The following is a 22972-nucleotide window of genomic DNA, read 5'->3' as shown; positions in this document are numbered from 1 at the left end:
TATATATCAAAATCCCAATTATAAAATTATAATTATTTTTTATATAAACGATATTTTTATACTTTTTTATAAAAATATGAATAATATATAGCTATTTTTATTAATATTATAAAAATAATATATAAATTATTAAATAAAAAACTTATAAAATACTATTTAAAAGTTTAGATTATATAAAATAAAAAAATAAAAAAGCTTGTTTTATATATAACGTTTATATAAAAAATATAATTAAAAAGTTCGACTTTATAAATAATATTTATTTAATTACGGTATTAATTATAAACGATTTAAAAATATATAAAAACTAATTTATATTTATATAAATAAAAATATGTTAAAAAAAAAATCGGTTTTTTATATTTTAATATTAATACGTTCGGACTATATATAAATGATTTTAATATTATTTAAATATTTTAAAAACTTAAGTCCTAAGTATTTTTAAATAATAAATTAAATTATTAAATATTTATATAAAATACGCTACTTAGCGATTTATTATAATATATAAAAAGATAAAATTAATTAAAAACTTAACTATAACTTATTTTTATTTATAATTAATAATACTTTTTTTATAAATAATAAAGTTATAAAAAGGTCGTTATAAAAATATATTATAATACTATTTAATAATTTAATTTAATAAAAAGCGTTTAAATAACTAATAATAACGACTTTTATAACTAAAATAGAACTTTATTATTTATAAAAAACTATTAAAAAAATAATAGCGTTATAAAAACTTTTTTATAACTTTATATTTAATTTAAAAACCTTTTATATAATTTATTATAATAATAAATAAGTAATTAAATTGATAATAACGAACGTAAAAAAGGTTTTTATATACTTATACTATATAAATATTTAAAATATATAATTTTATAAAAAATACGTTACTAATTATTTAAAAATCGAATAAATAATTATAAAAAATATATTAATAAACGGTTTTATAAAAAACTTAATTAAAAAGAAACTTTTAAGTTTTAAATCTTATTTAAATCTAATAAATATATAAAAAATAGTTATAAAAAATATAAATATAAAGAACTAATAATTTAATTATAACCCGAATTTTAAAAAGCACTTATTAAAAAATAATTCACTTTATAAGGTTATATTAAATAAAAATTAACTATTTTATAAAACTATATTAAAAAAAATAGAAATAAAAAAATAAAAATAATAACTTTAAAAAGTATATTTAACCGTTATTATTAATAATAATATAAATAAAAAATCTCTTTTTTAATGCTATTAAAAGTATAACAGCCTTTAATAATAAAATTAATAAAATATATAAAAGCGTTATTATTATTACTTTATTAAAAAAACCGTTTATTATAATAAACTTAGCTATTTTTTTATTTTTTTTTAAAATAAAAAAAAGTTTGATACCCTTAGTTTTATAAATAATAAAATAAATATAAATAGAAATTTAATATTATTAATTAAAAATTTATAAAACGGATTTTTAAAAATTTTAATAAAAATTAATAAGGTAGTCGTTAATTAAAAAACTTATTAAATAAACTATAAAAAATAAATATTAAATAAAATAATAATATAAATACGACCGTTTTAAAAACATTTAATATATTTATTTTTTACATAAAAAGCCTTTTTTATAATAATAAAATATATATAATACGTTTTGAAATTTTTATTATATTTTATTAAAATAAAATAAAAAATATAAAAAATAAAATTTAAAATACTAAACTCTTTTTTATATTTTTTTTATTATAATAACTTTATTTTTAGCTTTATTTTTTAATATAATTATAAATAAGGCCGTATTGATTTTAATTTTAATTAAAAATTTAATTATTTTAATAAAAATAATATAAATATTAATATTTTTTTTATAAACTATTTAAACGTATTAAAAATAATATTTTAAAAAGTTTAAAAAAAGAAAAATTTATAAACCTCGGCGACGGCTTTTTTAAAAGCGTTATTAAAAACGGTTTTACGACTCGTTTATTACGACTTAATATATATAATAGACCAAGGACCTGCCCCGCTATTCTACGGCGGCTACCTTATTATATATATAATCGAATAATAAGAATATATATATCACCTTAACGGATTAAAAGAATTATAAAAAAGTTATATAATAATGAAAAAGACCGATAGATAATAAACGATTTTTAAATATAAACCGACAAAATAAAAATCGGTCTACTTTTAAAAAACCGATTTTATAATATCGGTTTTAAATATAAAAGAACTATTTAATAAGATATAACATTTTTATATAATATAGATTTAAGTTAAGCTTACGTTTATAATTTTATAAGTTTTTTAATAATTAATTTTGTATTAAATTTTACGATCGTTTTTAATTATTTTTATTAAGAACTTATTTAATAAAATTACGATTAATTACTAAAGCTTTATTTATTTTATAATTCATAAACAATAGCTTTTTTAAAATTATTTTAATAACGATTACTATTTATAAATATCGTAGCCCCGACTTTTATTAATATAAACTTTATTATAACTAATCAATTATAATATTTTTATTACTTTTATTTAATAAGTCGACTTTATAAAAACTTATTAAATAGTACAAACGATATTTATTTAATTTCTTTTTATTAAAAGTAAAAAACCCTAGGCTTTAAATACCGAACTCGCTTAAACCGAAAAAGATTTAAAAATACCTCATATTAAATATAATTTTAATAAAAATACGGTCTTTAATAAAATAATATATGTTTAAATACGCCGCGTCGTTAATTAAAATATTTAATATAATAAGGAATTAACAGACCTCCTTAATATTGTTACTACTTAATTAACAAAAGCTTCAGTTAAAAACAATTACGATATTACTTATATATAAAGATTATTTAACGTTACGTTCGAAAGACTTAATATTAAATATAATAAGGTTTTAAAATTCGCTAAATAAATAAGTACACCGCTAATATCGTTACTACCCTTTTTAATAAAAAGTAATAAAAACTTAAATTTAATATATTTATTATTTTTGACGGTACCTTCAGAATTTTAAAAGGATTTTTAATTTAAATTAAAAACTTTTAAAATTTTTATTAAAAAGATTTTAATAATAAAATCGAGAAGGTTATATATGCCGCTAGCTTTTTTAAAAAACGAGTTTTTAAATAATTCAAACCTTTTTAAAAAGAATATTTTAAAGAAAAGATTTTAATAAATATTTTATTAAAATACGAGATATTTATTATAATTTAAAAAAGTTTAAAAAAGCTTTTAAATCGCTTTTTTAAGATTTAAATAAGAAATAATAAACTAAACGTAATATATTATAATTTTAATAAACCAAATTAATAAAGGACTATTTAGCTTAGTTTAGGCGACTTAATATTTAATTTAATCTTATTAACGATACTTAAATTTTTATATTTTATTAAGGATTAAAAGATAAAATTAAGGACGAACTTATTAAAATCGATAAATTAAACGAATTTTTTTAATATACTAAACTCGTAATTAAAATCAATAACTACTTTTATAAAAAAAAAAAAGGAAAGGAAAAAATAATAATAAAAACTTAATTTAAAACGTAAATATTAATAATAACTTTAATATAATTTTAATTAAAAACACCGTTATAATAGGAATAATAATCCTTAATAAACTATTATTTATAAATAATATAGCGGATTTATAAACCTTAATATAACAAAACGAGATTAATCTTATTAAAAAAAAGAATTTAAATATTATAATTACAATAAGTTAAGATATATAGCTAAAGATTATAAATAGCTTAAATAAATTTAATAACGACTTATCTTTAAAAAATAAATTAATATTATTTTGAAAAAAGGATTTTATAAATTACTTTTTTAGACCGTATATTATAATAATAATTACTTTACTTATTAAGATATTAAAAAATAATTAAAATAGTATTTTAAAAAACCCTTTAATAAAACCCTTATTATAACAAATAAATAAAAAATAGCTGAACGTTTTAAGATTATTAAAGATTATAATAAAGAATATATCTAAATATTATTAATAATATACGAAGTAATTGAAATATAACTTATTAACTTTCCCGAGCGAGCGTAAACCCTTATAATAATAAGAAATAAATTAAAAAAAAAGATAATAATTAAAAATAAAGACGACTTATTTTAACTAAAAAACGAAATCCTAGCTCGTAAAATATAAATCTCAAGTAAAATTATTTATATAATACAACGAGTACTTAATAAAATAATTTAATATTATAAACAACGTTTTCTAATAATAAAAGATTATAACGAAAACTATATTTATATCTTAATTAATTATTATAAAGCCGGTCGGTCGATTAAATAACTAAATATAAAAGTAATATTCGCTTTATTTTAATAACGATTTTAAAAATAACTAAAAGCTAAGATAAAAAAAAACCTCTTTTAGTTAAAAAATGAGATCGATAAGGAAATAAATTTAATTTATAGACCTTAGATATTAAAAAAACGTTATTAATAACGTATTAAAGAACTAAGCGAGGCTTATTATACAATAGACGCTTATATTTCCTAATATTTAATTATAAAAATAGTCTTTATTATTTTATAATAACGAATAAATAAATAACTTAAAATAATAACAAAGGACGATATACTCCGTTTAAAATAAAACTTTCTTATACTTAAAAAGACTATAGAACTAAATAACTTTAATAAAAAAACTATTAATAATATATCTATGGAATTTAATATTAAAATATTTAAAAATTATAAATTATTTTTTAAAAAGAGAAAACCTATTAATAAAGAAATAAATAATATCCATAATATTATTAATATATTATATTTATTTATTAAAAAATAAAAGCGTCCCGACTTAGTAACTAATTATAAACGATTTATAAAAAAAAGATAAATATTAACTTTTCAAATATTAAAAAACTAAATATATTAATTATAAAAGAATAACGAAAGGCGGCTAAAATAAATAAGTTTTTTATATTTTATAATACTTTTTAATAAAGAATATTTACAAGTTAAATTTTAGATAAACGGATATAATATAAGCGCTATTATTAATAATAGCGCTTAAAGAATTTTTATTTTATTAAAAACGATAAATAAATATAATTTATTATAAATTCGGAAAATAAAACCGTATATTTTATAAACAATAAAAAAAGAATAAGTTAAGTATAATAATAAATATATTAATTAAGAGACGATATACCTTATAATATATATTAATAATTAATTAAAATAATTAAAATATAAGATTATAAAGATCGGAAATACCGATATTATTTTAAAAATCTCGTAATTACGAAAATATAATTTATAAATAAATTAAAAAACCGGTTAACTTTATTAAATAAACTTAATTATTAAACGACTTAAGGAAAAAGGTTTAAACGAGTTTTATATAATATTCAATAAACGAAAATAAATTAAATATATCGCTTTTATTAAAACGATAAAACTGATTAAGATATTCGTATTTAATACGGACGATTAAAAATCGAACTTATTTTAAACTATACCTAAGGAGTATCGGATTTATATAAAACTATTCGTTTTAAAAAAAAATAAGATTATTAAAATATAATAATTAGGATATAGAAATCGAATTAAAAAAAGGAATATAATTTAAGTTTTATTTATTATATTTTATAAATTAATTCGAACGCGATAAACTTAATAAGTATATTAATAATAAACTTAAAAAGGGTTATATTAAACTATTATCCTCTTTAGTAAAAATACTAATCTTTTTATATTTGAAAAAAGTAAAAAAAAGCTTAGATTTATAATCGATTATAAAAGACTTAACGAAATTACTAAAAGAAATTATTATTTATTATTTTTTATCGTAGAACTTAAGGAAATATTATATAAAGCTTAATAATTTACTATAATAAACCTTAAAAGAGTATTTAATTAAATTGAAATTAAAAAAAAACGAATAAAGACGGTATTCCGAATTTATAAAGGACTTTATAAATATTTAATTATACTTTTTAAATTTATTAACGCACTTACTATATTTTAAATAATAATTAATTACGTATTTAAGGAATACGTTAACATTTTCGTAATAATTTATCTCGATAATATCCTTATTTTTTTTTAATTTTAAAATATAAAAAAAATATATTTATGTAGTATTTTAGAAATTTTAAAACGTAAAGCTCTCCGCTAAGCTTAATAAATATAAATTTTATATATAAAAAATAAACTTCCTCGGTTATATAATTATATTAAAATAAATTTATATATAAATATTTAAAATAATAGTAATTAAGGATTAGCTTATACTTATTAATATTAAAAACGTATAATGATTTTTAAGATTTATTAATTTTTATTACCGATTTTTTAAAAATTATATTAGTATTATTAAACCTTTTAATAATTTAATAAAGAAAGATATAACCTTTATTTAAAATAAAAAGTATAAAAAAGTTTTTAATAAAATTAAGGATTTAATTATTTTAAAATTAATAATTACGATCTTAAATTTAAAAAAACTATTTAAAATCGAGACCAACGCTTCGGATTTTATTATAAAAGCTATTTTAAAATAATAAAATTAATAAAAAATATTTTATTTTTATATGTTTTATTTTAAAATATTTTATAAAATAAAACTAAATTAGTAAATTTATAATAAAGAATTAATAGTTATAATCGAAACTTTTAAAAAATAAAAACTATAGTTTTTAAATATTAAATATAAAGTTATTATTTATATAAGTTATAAAAACCTTATAAACTTTATAATAAATAAAAATTTAAATAAATAATAAATTAAATAGAGCGAATTCTTATCCGAATTTAATTTCCGAATTATTTATTAAAAAAGTTTAAAAAATAATAAAATAAACGCTTTTAATAAACGATTTAATTACGAAATTACAATCCTTAAAAAAATATAAATAATCTTTAAATACGACGATAATAATAATCTTATACTTATTATAAAACTCTTTATAATAATTAAAAAAGTTAATATTAGCCCGTTTAGAAAAATAACTCTTAAGCTTATTATAAAAGTTTATAATATTTAAATATATAGTTATTAAAATATTATAAAAATATAGAAACGGATTCGTTAATATTATAATAAATCCGCTATAAAAACAAAAGTCGCTAAGGCTATTAAAAATTATAATATTTATAAAAAAAATAAAAATAGCCCTTATAAACCTTATAAAAAGCTATAACTATTATTAATATTACTAAAAGTATAATATTTAATCTCTTAAGATTTTATTATTAAACTATTAAAGTCTAAGGAACTATTTACGAATATATAATATAATAATATCTTAATTATTATTAACCGACTTATTAAATTTATTTATTTTATATTATATAAAAAAGCAAATAATACTAAGGAATTAATATATACTTTTTTGAAAATAATTATTATTAACTACGGTTTGCCTAAGGAAATAGTTTCCGATAAAAAGAAATTATTTATTATTAAGTTTTAGAGATTTTTAATTTCGTAACTTACGCTATTTAAATATTTTAAAAACTTAGGTTTTAAATACCTTTAGGTAGTAAACTAAGTTATTAAATATCTGTTGCAGGCCAGGAGCGTAGAAACGTAGTTCTTATAGTCTAAAGTGCTTGTCCTTCTGAGAGGATCTTCTATGGACCGATTGGGTAGATATACCGGCTGAGGGCGCCCAGGAAGTGGGTTGGTGGGCGCACTTAAGCGGGTACCACCTCAGCCACACGTGGCTGTGCGCTGGACCTCCTGCGACAATATCTATATAAGATACGCTACTTAGCGATTTATTATAGCATATAAAGGGGTAAAATAAACTAAAAACTTAACCGTAGTTTATTTTTATTTATAGCCGGTAATGCCTTATTTATAAATAACGAAGCTATAAAAAGGTCGTTATAAAAATATATTATAATATTTTTTAATAACTTAATTTAGTAAAAGGCGTTTAAATAATCAATAATAATAACTTTTATAATTAAAATAAAACTTTTTTATTTATAAGAAACTATTAAAAGAATAATAGCGCTGCGAAGACTTTTTTATAACTTTGTATTTAATTTAAAAGCTTTTTATATAGTTTATTACGATAATAAATAGATAATTAAATTAATAATAATAGATACGGAAAAGGTTTTTATATATTTACGTTATATAAATATTTAAAATATATAGTTTTATTAAAAATACGTTATTAACCGTTTAGAAATTATATATATAATTATAAAAAATATATTAATAAACGGTTTTATAAAAAACTTCATTAAAAAAAAGTTTTTAAATTTTAAAATTTATTTAAATTTAATAACCGTATAAAGAATAGTTATGAAAAAGATATAAATATAAGAAATTAATAATTTAATTATTATCTAAATTTTAAAAAATATTTATTAAAAAGTAATTTATTTTATAAAATTATATTAAATAAAAATTAATAACCTTATAGGGCTATATTAAAAAATAAAAATAATAAAAACGAAAATAATAGCTTTAAAAGGCGTATTTAATTATTATTATTAACGACGGTATAAATAAAAGATTTATTTTTTAAAAATATTAAAAATATAACGGCCTTTAATAATAAAATTAATAAAATATATAAAAAAGTTATTATTATTATTTTATTAAAAAGCACCGTTTATAATAATAAATTTAACTTTTTTTTAATTTTTTTAAAAATAAGAGAGGATTTAAAGCCTTTGGCTTTATAAATAATAAAATAGGTATAAATAAGAGTTTAATATTATTAATTAAAAGCTTATAAAACGGATTTTTAAAAATTTATATAAGAATTAATAAAAGGGTCGTTAATTAAAAAACTTATTAAATAAATTATAAAAAAGCGGATATTAAATAAAATAATAATATAAATATAACCGTTTTAAAAATATTTAATATATTTATTTTTAATATAAAAAGCCTTTTTTATAATAAATAAACGTATATAATACGTTTTAATACTTTTATTAAATTTTATTAAAATAAAATAAAAAAAATAAAAAGCGGGATTTAAAATATTAAACTTTTTTTTTATACTTTTTTTTATTATAATAATTTTATTTTTAATTTTATTTTTAAATATAACCGTAAATAAAGCCGTATTAATTTTAAATTTAATTAAAAATTTAACCGTTTTAATAAAAGTAATATAAATATTAATATTTTTTTTATAAACTATTTAAATATATTAAAAATAACGTTTTAGAAAATTTTAAAATTTTTTTTTATAAACCTTAATAACGGTTTTTTTTAAAAAAATATTATTAAAAACGGCTTTATAACTTATTTTTTTAACTTATTATTTAAATTTTAAATAAAAACTCCTTTTTTTTAAAATTAATAAAATAAAGATTATTAAAATTTTATAATTTCTTTTTCTTTTTTCTTTTTTTTTAAAATCCTTAAGGCCTTTATTAATAAGCTTATTAGCCTTTTTTTTAATAACGGCCTTAGCGGCGGTATTAATAGCTTTTTTAATAACGGCGACGTTAATAATATATTTAGTAATAATAGCGGCGTAAATAATAACTTTCTTAGCCTTAACGGCGTAAGTAGTTTAGGCGCGCTTAGCGGCGGCTTATTTAATAAAAGTAATATCGGCTATTATATATATATATATTTAATTACTATATTATAATTTATTAATATTAAAAAAGGGTTATATAAGGCTAAAAACTAACTTAAAAAACTTATAAAAACGATTTATAAAAAAGTTAAAAAAAAAAAAGATTTAATAAAAGGGCGAGTAATAAAAGAAAAGTATTTTTATTATTTATTGACCTACCTAAATAATAATTTAATAACCGACCTTACGATAATTTATTTATTAATAAATATATATAATAACAATAATAATACGTTTATACGGGTATATTATAATATTATTATTTATAAAATAGCGTAGGATTATTATTTTTAACGAGTTTTTTTTATTAAACCTATTTTTTTTATTAATTTTTTTTATATTTATTTAAAAAGGATATTAAAAGGATATATATATACGATTTAGTTATAAATAATTTTATAATTAGGGGGGTATATTATAAAAGGTCTAGTATATAGCTAAGTATAGCTAAGGTAATACCTACTTAAATACGCTTACTAACCTATTTTTTTAAGCGCTTTTAAACAGTATATTTATTTAATTAATTTATAAAATATCCTTTTAGAAAGATAAGTACTTTAGATTATAAGAATTACGTTTCTATGCTCCTGGCTTGCTACAAATACTTAAGTATATTATTATAATTTTTAAACTTTTATAAACTAATATAATTAACATAAAATAAAGAATATTAATATAATTTAAAAATAATGAATATAACGACCGACGGAGCGGTAAAAATACGCCTAAATCTTTTAATTAAATAAGTATAAATATTAACGAATTATAAAGATTATTTATTATAATAAGCTAAGGTTAACGCTTTGCTAATAAAAGGACGGTTAGAAAAACGCCTTATTTAATAAATAAAAAAATATTAAAAGTTAACGAAAATCTAATTAACGACCTTATTATTTAATATTAATACGATATTAAAAACCTTAATAATAAACACGCCTTATAAAGCGCTTCGTTATTACCTTAGTAAAATAATATAGAAGACGGTATTATATTAAAAACCTAGATAATAAACTAAAATATGACTATTTTATAACTTATAATAATATTAAAAAAAGAACGTAAGGATTTTTATAAATCGATCGTTAAAATTATAATTATTTAATTTATTAAAAAGGAAAAATAAAAAAAAATATTAAACCTTTTTAATTATAATTATTACCTTTTTAATCAAAATACGGCGATAATATAAATAAATAATTAAATTAAAATTATTAAAAAAGCGAACGACTTTTATTTTAAAGCTTCGGCGGGATATAAAATCGAATAGGCCCTATTTAAAATCACTTTAATAATCTAAATTTAATAAAGAAAATATTAAATAAGCTTTTTAAAAAAAAACTACTTCAAAAATATTTTTAATTTTTATTCGCTAAAAATATATTAATTTTAAAATATAAAAAAGGAATATAAAAAAGTATTATAAAAAATAAAAAGAAAACACGCTATTTTAATTCTTTATTAAATAAAATACGATATATAATAATTTAAATATATATATTAATATAAATAAAAAAAAACTTATAATTATTTTTTTAGACTTCTTTTTAAATTATAAAAGAAGATAATTAAGCATTAAGTCTTTATTAACGAATTTAAATTAATCGTTTATAAAGTAAAACGACTTTATATACTATATATAAATTAATTTAATAATATATTATAAAGTAAAAGTAAAAAGAAATTAAAAAAAAACGTCGAGTTTTTAAAAAAACTTATACCGTTTTAAAAGTCGGTTTTTATAACATCGTCTTTATGACGCTTTATTATTTTTAATAAAACTTACTATTTTTAAAGATATTTTATTAAATAATTAATAAACCGGACGGCTACGCTATAGACTATTTTAATTATTTATTATAAATATAAAAAATAAAAATATATTATATGAAATTATTTTAATATTCTAAATAGTACGTTAATCGGCCTATAATAAGATATCCTTAAGGCTTTAATAAACGTAATTTAAATAAAATTACGATATACTAATTAAAATAATTTAAAAAATAAATAAATATAGGCCGGTTTTTAATATTATTTATATTAAAAACGGAATTAATACTTATTAAGGCTACGGCCTAAGGCCGCGCGCTTATATTATAAAGCCTTTCTAAAAAAAAAGTTATTATAAATATAAATAATTATTCCTAAGTCGATTTAATTAATACTTAATTAATTAAAAAGCTAAGTTTTAAATTAATATATATAAAAGCCCGTTTTTTATACGGATTTAACAGTGAAAAAAAGAAAATAAAAAATATATATTAACTAACGTTTTTTTTAATAAATTTAAAAAAAAAGTAAAAGAAATACGCCGATTATTCATAAATACCCTTTAGTTTGTAAAAGTAAATAACTTTTTTTTATTATAACGATCGATAAAGTTAAAAAATATAATAATTAAAACTAAAATTAATATATAATATTATAACCGTATTTCAATTATAAAATTTATGACGTTTATATAAAAGCTTATAAAAAATAAAAAAACGGTATACGTCCTCAATATAAATAAAATAGTCGTAAATATAAAAGCCTTTATAAAATCTTTTTAAAAAAAACAAAATTATTAAAAATTAACTTTTTAATTAAATTTATAAATAAATAAAAAACGTTTAATAAAGATATGGCGACGAACTCGTTTATTTTTAAAAAAAAGTAGAATATATTATGAATTTTTAAAAAAGACAAAAACTATTTTACGGCTTAATATACTTTTCAAATAAATAATAGTTTATTAAGTTTTATAAATATATTATTAAAAATATAACGAACGATAAATTCGTTTTATTTGTAAATAAAACGAATGCTTTTATTATATTTATATTTTAAAAAGACGGTATTTTAAAGCTAATTGTAGATTATAAAGGGTTAAATAATATTATAATTAAAAACCGTTACTTATTATTATTAATTAATAAACTATTAAATAAGTTACGAAAAGCTTAATAAATTTTCAAAATTAATATCTACGATATATATTATTAAATTAATATTAAACCGGTAAATAAATAAAAAACGGCGTTTTATACTAAATAAAAGTATTTTAAATATACGGTAATACTATTCGGGCTTATAAACGTATTAATTTTATGTTAAATATATATTTACTGACCGCTTATTAATTTATTAAATATATATTATATTATATATAAAAACAATGTCCTTATTTTTTTAAATAAAAAAATAATATATAAGCGATTTTAAAAAAGCTTTTTAATACTTACGGCGATTTTATTTATATACTAAGCTTAATAAATATAGTTTTGATTAATAAAAAGTAAAATTCTTTAAGTGTTTATCTCTTTAAAAGATATATTAATAGATAAGGAAAAAATACGAACTATTATTAAATAAAAGCCGCCCTTTACATATAAAAAGATTTAAATATTTTTAAGGTTTTATAACTTTTATAAAAAGTTTATTTTTAAATATTTAAAGATTATAATACTTATAACGATTTTTTTAAAAAAAATCGAGTTAAGGAAAAAGTTAAAGAATTTTTTATAGCTTATTATTATATAAAAAGCTTTTAATAAATTAAAAAAGTTTTTTTTTTAATAATTATATTACGTTATTCAAACCTTATTAAAAAACGAGGGTTAAGACGGATACGTTATAAAAAGCTATATTAAATATCTTATTATAATTAATAAAAACGTAATAACGCTTTATAATATATTTTAATTAAAAACTTACCGACATAAAATAAAAATAAAATAATAAAATAATAAAAACTTTTTGTTATTATAGAAAGCCTAAACTATTAAGCGTATTATTTATAAAGTATTTTAAAAAAAGTTATTATATTTATAGGTTATTAAGCTTTTAAAACGTAGTTAATGCGTCGGTATAAAACTTTTGTAAAAAGCTTATTAAATAAATAAATAAATTATTAGCGTTTAATTTTAATATTTAGTATTAAATAAACGTAATAAACCCGGCCGACGGGCTGTTAAAAAGACTAGATTATATAAAAAGAAATTATAAGGACGTATTATTAACTCTCGCTAATAAACTAAATATTATTAATAAATTACTATTAAAAATACGATAAAAAGTTTTAATATTAAAAAAGAGATTTAAAATAATATAGCAGGCTAGGAGCGTAAAAACGTAGTTCTTATAATCTAAAATACTTATCTTTTTAAAAAGATATTTTATAAACCGATTAAGTAAATATACCATCTAAGAGCGCCTAGGAAATAAATTAATAAGCGTATTTAAATAAGTATTACCTTAGCTATACGTAGCTATATGCTAGACTTTTTATAATATACTTTTTTAATTACGAAGCTATTCGTAATTAAATTATATATATAAATCCTTTTTATATTTTTTTTAAATAAATATAAAAATAATTAATAAAAAAAATAAGTTTAATAAAAAAAAACTCGTTAAAAATAGTAGTTTTACGCTATTTTATAAATAATAGTGTCATAATATATTTATATAAGCGCGTTATTATTATTATTATATATATTTATTAACAAATAAATTATCGTAAGGTCGGTTATTAAACTATTATTTAAATAATTAATAAATAATAAAAACACTTTTTTTTATTTGCCCTTTTATTAAATCTTTTCTTTTTTTTAACTTTTTTATAAATCGTTTTTATAAATTTTTTAAATTAGTTTTTAACCTCGTATAACCCCTTTTTAACGTTAATAAATTATAATATAATAATTAAATATATATATATATATATATAATAGCCGGCATTACTTTTACTAAGTAGGCCGCTACTAAGTACGCCTAAGCCGCCTACGCTACTAAAGCTAAAAAGGCCGCTATTTATACCGCCGCCGCTATTAAATATACCGCTAATATTATTATTATTAAAAAAGTTATTAACGCCGCCGCTAAGGCCGCTATTAAAAAAGAGGTTAACGAGCTTATTAATAAAAGTTTTAAAAATTTTAAAGAAAGAATAAAAGAAAAAAAGGAGTTATAAAACTTTAATAATCCCTATTTTATTAATTTTTAAAAAAAAAAACTTTTATATTAAAAACTTTTAATAAAAAATTAAAAAAGCGAGCTATAAGGCCGCTTTTAATAATATTTTAAAAAAGCTATTACTAAGGTTTATAAATTTTCTTTTTTTTAAACTTTTTAAAACATTATTTTTAATATATTTAAATAACTTATAAAAAAATATCAATATTTATATTATTTTTATTAAAATAGCTAAATCCTTAGCTAAATTTAAAATTAATACGGCCTTATTTATAATTATATTTAAAAATAAAATTAAAAATAAAGCTATTATAATAAAAAAAAATATAAAAAAAAGGGGATTGATATATAGGTATAAATAATTAATATACGGGCATAACTCTTACATAAGCAAAATAGCTACACATTATTATTAGCCTAAAAAAATATATAAACTATAAATACTTCGTCCTAAAGGCGGTAAAAGCTCTTTTATTAATATTTTCTTATCTTAACGTATTTATTTAAATTATTTTATATTAAATTATATTATATTTATTTCTAACTTCTACGTTTTTTATATCTTTTTATTATAATATATAATAAATAGCGAATTAATATTAAATCTTATTGAAGCCCTATTTAAATAATCGTATTTATTAAAAGACGGCTTTATTATTATTATTAATTAATATCTCTTATTTATACTTTTTTTTTTTAAATACTCGCTTATAATACCCGTTTATTAATTCGTATTCTTATAAATTTCTTTATATTAAATTTATTAAATTAACTTTTAATTTAAAATTATAATAAAATTATAAATTAATTGTTTTTTTATTACTTTTTTTTATATATAAGCCTTATAATAATCGCTTTATTATAGCTTTTTAATAAACGGCTTTATCGAATTATTTTAAAAGTTATTTATAGCGTTTTTTTATATTAAGCTTTTAAATTTTATTTTTTTTATATAGCTAATTAATTAGAAATAGGCTATATTAAGTTCTTTAGCTTATTATAAAAAAATATAATAATTTTAAGATTTAAAATCCGATAATATAGGTCTTTTAAAAACGTTTCTTTTAATTTTTAATAAAGATAAACGTTTTATTATATAAAAAATATTTTAATTATAAGCCTTATATAAATTATATAATAATAAAAAATACTTAACTATACTAAAATAAAATAGTCGTTTATATAATCTCTGATAAAAAAGGGCCGTAAATAATTATTAGTTAATAATATTATCTTTATTATCCGGTATTATTTTATAATTAACCTTAAATATTTTTAAAAAAGTATATTTCGGATTTTATTTAGGTATTTTAAATTAGTTTTAATATATTAATAAATAATTAATACCTTATTTTTTATATAAAACTATATAAACCGTAATTTTTAATTTTAAATTATATTTTATATAATATTAATAAGTCGGTATAAATAATTTAAGCTATTAAAAAGATAGTTTTTAATATTATTATTATTATTAAATTCGATTTTTAAAATAATATAAATACTAAAATTTTAATATTTTTAGATATAATAGTAAACCTATTAAGTTTTAATAAGAAAGTATATTTTATAAAAATAACGTAATATTAATTATTTATTATTAAACTTTTTATAAAAACTATCCTATATTTTTTTAAAAATAACTTCGGTCTTAATAAAAATAATGAGCTTTTATATTATAAAAACTTTATAATATATATAAAAGATTAAATTATTAATAAATATATAAATATATACTTAGTTTTCGTTTTTTAATTCCGTTATTAATATTTTTAAAAACTGAATATTATTTTCGTAGTCCGAGCTACTACCGGTACCTTTTAACCGTTTTCTTTTTACTTACTTTTATTTAATTTTAAATATAATATTAAAATTAATATAATAAATATAGAGCTATTATTATACGTCGGCGAATTTATAAATTAAGGCGGCCTTTATCTATTTATTATAATTAATAATAATAATATTTAATAAGCGAATCGAATATTTATTAATTAATTAATAGATACTTTTTATAAAGAACCGGAACCTTTTTAATTTCTTATTATCGACGAGGCCGAATATTATATTAAAAATAGATTTATTATATATCTAATTAATAGCTTAAAATAATAAAAGTTTAAAACGATTTGTATTATATATATTATTAAAACTAATTACCTCTATAAACGCCTTTATATTAAAAAATAAAATAGAAATGTTTATATTAAGTGAATAAGCTAGTTAAGTTTATTATTAATTTATTTTATAATATAAAATACTTCTCGCTTATTAAAAAGCTTTATTAAAACGGCTATTAGTAAATAGTTATTTAATTTCTTTTTATTTATAAAAGCTTTAATATTATAAATATTTTATGAAATAAATATAAAATCTAAAAGTTATTTTTAAACAATAATATAAATATCGCGAGCTTTAATATTAACCCGGCGGTTAATAGCTTTAATAACGCTTTTAATTAATAATATAAACCTTTAATATAAAAAATATATTAAAAAATTAAAACTTAGCTTATAATTATATTAAATACACTTAGTTTTAATATACCGTTATAAAAACTAAACGCTTTCTTTTTTTATCTTAATAATAATTATTTCATTATAAATAAATAATTATTATTAATATAACCCCGTAGTTTTAATAAGCCGCGGTTTATAAAAACCATCGTATTAAAATATATATCTTATTTTTTTATTTTTATATATATATTTATATCAACAAATAATACTAAACTCGTTTTTTCTAATAAATATATTAACTTAGTCGAATAGGGCGTTAATTATAAATTTTAAATTACCGGGAATTTATAAATTTCAGATTAAGTTAAATAAAAAAGAAAACGAACGTTAACTTAAGGAATAAAAACCCGGTAATAATAAAGCTATTAAGTTTATTTAAAAATCGGTAAAAAGATACTTTAAATAGCGAAAAAAGGAATATAAAAGTAAAAATAATAAAATAAACGTATTAAATAAGTATAATAAATAACCTTATTTCCATCGTTATCGTTAAATTTATTTAAAAGAATTAAAAGTTTTTCAAATAACTATTATTTTTCTTTTATTATTTCCTTAATTAAATATAATATAAATTTAAACTTTTTTTATAAAGGTAGTTTATATAAGTCGATACTTTTTATTTTATAAAATAGTTTAAAAATAAAATATAATAAGAGTAGACCGTATTCTAGGCTAAATATTAATATTATTAATAACTCGATAGGTTTAAATAGTTATTATTAGAAATATTTTATAAAAAAGATTTTATAATTATTTTATATTTTAATAAATACCGTATTATTTTTATATAAACCGTAAAATTAAATAACTTGATAAAACCGGTTTAGATAAAAAATAAAAAATATTTTTAAATGTATTATCGTTACTAAGGCTATAATAATTACTAATATTTATATCTAAATTATTAATAATAAAAAGTCGCGAGGTAAAAAAATACTTATTATATCGCCGTTTTAAATTAAATTTATTACTTAAATTTAAGCTTTTAATTTAATAAAATAAGTTATGTTTTAATAGCAAAGGGGCGGATTTAAATATAAAGAATTTAATATATATAATATAATAATAAAGGCTCGATTAGTTAATATAAACGATACGTCGTAATTATATACTAAAGAAATTCTTAAATATTTTAAATAAGACCGGTAAAGTTAAGATAAAGTAATAGCTTTTTTAAACTAATAATAGTGTGTAGCTGTTATGCCCGTGTAAGAGTTATACCTATATATTAATTGTTTATGCCCGTATATTAATTCCTTTTAATAAATACGTTTTAAAAACGATATTAATATAAAAGCTTTTTATAATAATAACGTTTTTTAAAATAAGGTCTTTAATATTAAAGCCTTTTTTATTATAAAAAGCTTTTTTAAAGATTTTAATCCTAATTTTTATAATATAAATATAAATAAAACCTATTTCTACAAACTCGCTTTTTAAATAAAGTTTATAAAAACCTTTTTTTAATAAGGCCTTATCGTTAATTAAATAATATTTTCTATAACCATTATAAACCGTATTATTTAATAAAGCGTAATATTCTTTAAAGAATATTCAAAATATTAAAAAGCTTATAAAACCGCCTTTTTATAATTCTTTATTATTATTAAAAATAATAACCCTTACGACGCTTTTAAAATAGTTTTTTAAACGAGTTTTACTATCCCTTTGGTTCTTATAATATATACTCTTAGCGTTATTAATTAATTACTCCTTTTCTTAATATTTAATTTAAATATAATTAAAAGCTAATAATATAACTTAATTTTTTATTTTAATCGCTTCTTTATTTATAAACTTTTTTATATATTTAAACGTTTTTATAAAAACTTTCTAAACCTTTTTATAGTTTCATAAAAACTAATAATAATTTTTTTTATATAAATAAGCCTTAAACGTCGTTTTTTAATTATTAAACGTATTTAAACGTCTTTTAAAAATAATAAAAAGGTCAAGGCCTTTATTATTATTTTTTAAAAACTAATCTTTTTAATAAAAATTCCGAAAATCCGTTCGTATTTTTCTAAAATTAAAATAAAATACTTAAGATTTTCGTTCGTAATAAAATTATTATATATTTAAATTACTTAAATTAATATAAAACGAGTTTCAATAGTTTTAAAAAAGCTTTTTATTATTAAAACTTTTTAAACCTTAAATATATTATAAGCCTAAGATCGCCCGTATATTTTATACTAATTAAAATATTAAATAATTAAAAAGACGTTATTTTAAAAAGCTTTAAAAAATATATTATTATACTTTTTATAAATTATTAAAAAAGTTATAAACTTAATAAGTACTAAATTATACCTTAATATATATATAAACTCTTGAAAATTAATTTTATTTTTATATAAAAATTCTATTTAAATATTCGTAAGTTTTTATAAATTAATTATTTAAAAAATAAAAAATTCGATCGTTTAATAACTCGTTATAATTATTATTTGTATTTAATTTCGATTAATATAATCTTTAATAAATCGTTTATACTCATTTTTAATATTATTAAACTTAATAAGACGTAGTTTCGTAAGCTTATTAATTAAAAAATTTTAAATTTAATCGATTTCGTCGTCGTTAAATATTTAAATTTTATTTTTAATATTACCGTTCTTTTAAGCGGTTAATTATTTATAATAATTATTTTCTAATTTAATAATATATTTAGTAATTAGTTTAGTATAATCTTATTTTTTTTAATAATCGTATATTATTATTACTAACGTTTTTTATATTTAAATTAATAAAATCTTAAACGAACGCGTTTTTTATATATATTTAAAAGTTAATATATTAAGTTAATTAATCCACTTTAGTATTAAAACGTTAACTATTATTAAATATAAAAAGTTAAATAGTTATTAATATCGTTAATAAATATTTTATGCTTTTATAAATTTTAAAATAATAAAAAATACTCGTCTATTTTTATATTTTAAAATAAAAGTTTATAAAAATTAAGTTTATAATTATAATAGGCTAAGAGTATAGAAACGTAGTTTTTATAATTTAAAATACTTATTTTTTTAAAAAAATATTTTATAAATTGATTAAGTAAATATACTATTTAAAAGCGCTTAGGAAGTAAGTTAATAAGTATATTTAAGTGGGTACTACCTTAGCTATATATGGCTATACGCTAGACCTCTTGCGATATATAAATTATAAAAACTTAGCGAATTATATAATAAATAAGAATCTAAATAAATAATAAATTAAATAAAGCGAATTTTTATTTAAGTTTAATTTCTAAATTATTTATTAAAAAGGTTTAGAAAATAGTAAAGTAGACGTTTTTAATAAATAATTTAATTACGAAGTTATAGTCCTTAAAGAAATATAAATAATCCTTAAATACAATAATAACGATAATTTTATATTTATTATAAAACTTTTTATAATAACTAAAAGAGTTAATATTAGCCCGTTTAGAAAAATGACTTTTAAATTTATTATAAAAGTTTATAATATTTAAGTATATAGTTATTAAGGTATTATAAAGATATAAAAACGGATTTAATAATATTATAATAAATCCGTTATAAAAGTAAAGGTCGCTAAAGTTATTAAAAACTATAATATTTATAAAAAAAATAGCTTTTATAAACTTTATAAAGAGTTATAATTATTATCAGTGCTGCTAAAGGTATAGTACTCGATTTTTTAAGACTTTATTATTAAATTATTAAAGTTTAAAAAACTATTTATAAATATTTAAATAGTATTTTAATTATTATCGACCGATTTATTAAATTTATTTATTTTATATTATGTAAAAAAGCGAGTAATATTAAAGAATTAATATATAACTTTTTTAAAATAATTATTATTAACTATAGTTTATTTAAAAAAATGGTTTTTAATAGAGATAAGTTATTTATTATTAAGTTTTAAAGAATTTTGATTTCGTAACTCGGTATAAATTATAAATTATCGATTTTTTTTTACTTATAAACTAATAGATAAACGGAAAGAATTAACTAAATTCTCGAGATATACTTTTATTATTATATAAATTACGATTAAGATAATTAAATATTATTATTATTAATAGTTTAGTTTATATATAATAACGTAGTTAGCGAAAATATAAAAAAATCCTTTTTTTATTTTAATTACGGATTTTAATTAATTATATATAGAGAAATATATAAAAAATTATTGGCTATGAAAGCCGTAATAAACGTAAATAAATTTAAGAAAATCTAAAAGGAAGCCTTTTTAAAATTTAAATTTATATAGTAATACATAAAAAAATACGCCGATAGATTAAGGATTAATAAATTAATTTTAAAAAAAGGAAATAACGTATATTCTTTTTATTATAATATTTAAACGAAGCGATTAAGCGATAAGTTTAATTATAAAAAACTTAAACTTTTCGAAATTATTAAAAAAGTTTTATTAGTTAATTTTAAATTAAAACTTTTCAATACGATACGATACTATTTATTTTTTTATATTTTATTTTTTAAGCCGGTATTTAAGAGCTTATATATAAAAGACTATATTATCGTTAAATTTAACGAATGAAAATACGAGGTTAAACAATTTATTAATTATTAAATTAAAAAAGGATAAGAAGAGTATTTTATTAAATAGAAAGACTATAAATACGAGGATAATATATAAGAACCCGTTACGAACTTTTAAAATTTTTAATAGCTTTTTAAAAAGTATCGAAATTAAATTTAAACTTAGTATTTTTAATTATTACGGCGTTTAAGTTAATAATATTAAAAGTATTATTAGTTTACGCCTCCTAAGTTATTAAAAAAATGCTCTTAGTATTTTTAGGAAATTCTTTTAATATAATATAACTTTTTTTAAATACTATTTGTTTTTAAGAATAAAGACGTTTTAATTTAAATAATAACTTATTTAATTTAACCTAAGCCTTTTAATAAGCTTTAATTTTTTTAAAAACTACAACTTTTCTGTTTATTTTTTATAATTAAAGCGATTAGATTTTATTACTAAATAATTTATTATATTTATTAGTCAGGACCCGTAGGAAATAGTTTTTAAAATTTATAAATATAAATAGCGTTAATAAAAGTATTATACGAAATATTTAAACGATAATATATTCTATAGACGTAGGAATTAAAAAGAATTAAATAATAAATATTTTTAAAACGATAATTTAAATACGATATTATTTTTATATTTTTATTAGAAAAATAAATAATGCGTAATAAACAACAACGAGACGTAGCTATTTATAATTTTAATTTTTTAATTTATTTTAATATAGCGTTAATATATTTTAATAAAACTATTTAATAATTTTTTAACTTAGGAATTAATAACTTATTTATAAGCCTAAGGATTAGACTTTTAAAAAGAAGAGCTAATATTACGATTTAATACGTATTATTAAATTAAGGCCTTGTTTTATAAGACCTATAGCGGCTATTATATTATATATATAATAATAAAAATTTAGATAGCTCCCCTTAAGATAGAAGAATTATAAATAAATTATATAATTATAATCGTATAATAAAATAAAAAATAAACCCTTATAAATAAATAAGATAGATAATTATAAAAATATAAAATAAACGACCGTTTAATAAACGGTTAAATAATAGTAAATAGGATATTATAAAAGATATATTTATAATTAAAATTTATATATAAGATAGCTTAAGCTAAGCTCGAAGATAGATTTTTATAGCTTTTTTAATAATTAACTTTATATTAAATCTTACGATTACTTTTAATTATTTTTATTAAGAATTTATTTAATAAGACTATAGTTAATTACTAAAGCCTTTTTACTTTACGATTTATAAATAATAGTTTCTTTAAAGCTATTTTAACGACGATTATTATTTATAAGTATCGTAGCCCCGATTGTTGTTAATATAAA

At 16.3% G+C, this 22972-nt stretch overlaps 2 protein-coding genes across 2 annotated transcripts; both read left to right on the top strand.

Annotated features, from left to right (window-relative positions):
* Positions 1-7318: 7318 nt before the first annotated feature.
* CORC01_10165 (uncharacterized protein) lies at positions 7319-7468 on the top strand (the record flags this gene model as incomplete). Its single annotated transcript, XM_022621794.1, has 1 exon — positions 7319-7468. A coding segment is annotated over one exon (150 nt), but the record flags the coding sequence as incomplete, so codon positions are not given.
* A 13973-nt stretch (positions 7469-21441) lies between these two features.
* Positions 21442-21627, top strand: CORC01_10164 (uncharacterized protein; the record flags this gene model as incomplete). Its single annotated transcript, XM_022621793.1, has 1 exon — positions 21442-21627. A coding segment is annotated over one exon (186 nt), but the record flags the coding sequence as incomplete, so codon positions are not given.
* Between the last annotated feature and the right edge of the window lie 1345 nt (positions 21628-22972).

The sequence above is a fragment of the Colletotrichum orchidophilum genome (assembly GCF_001831195.1).
Source record: "Colletotrichum orchidophilum strain IMI 309357 chromosome Unknown Scaffold_98.1, whole genome shotgun sequence".
Lineage (NCBI taxonomy): Eukaryota > Fungi > Ascomycota > Sordariomycetes > Glomerellales > Glomerellaceae > Colletotrichum > Colletotrichum orchidophilum.
The sequence above is the reverse complement of the archived record's forward strand: the minus strand, read 5'-3'. Positions and strand labels throughout refer to the sequence as shown.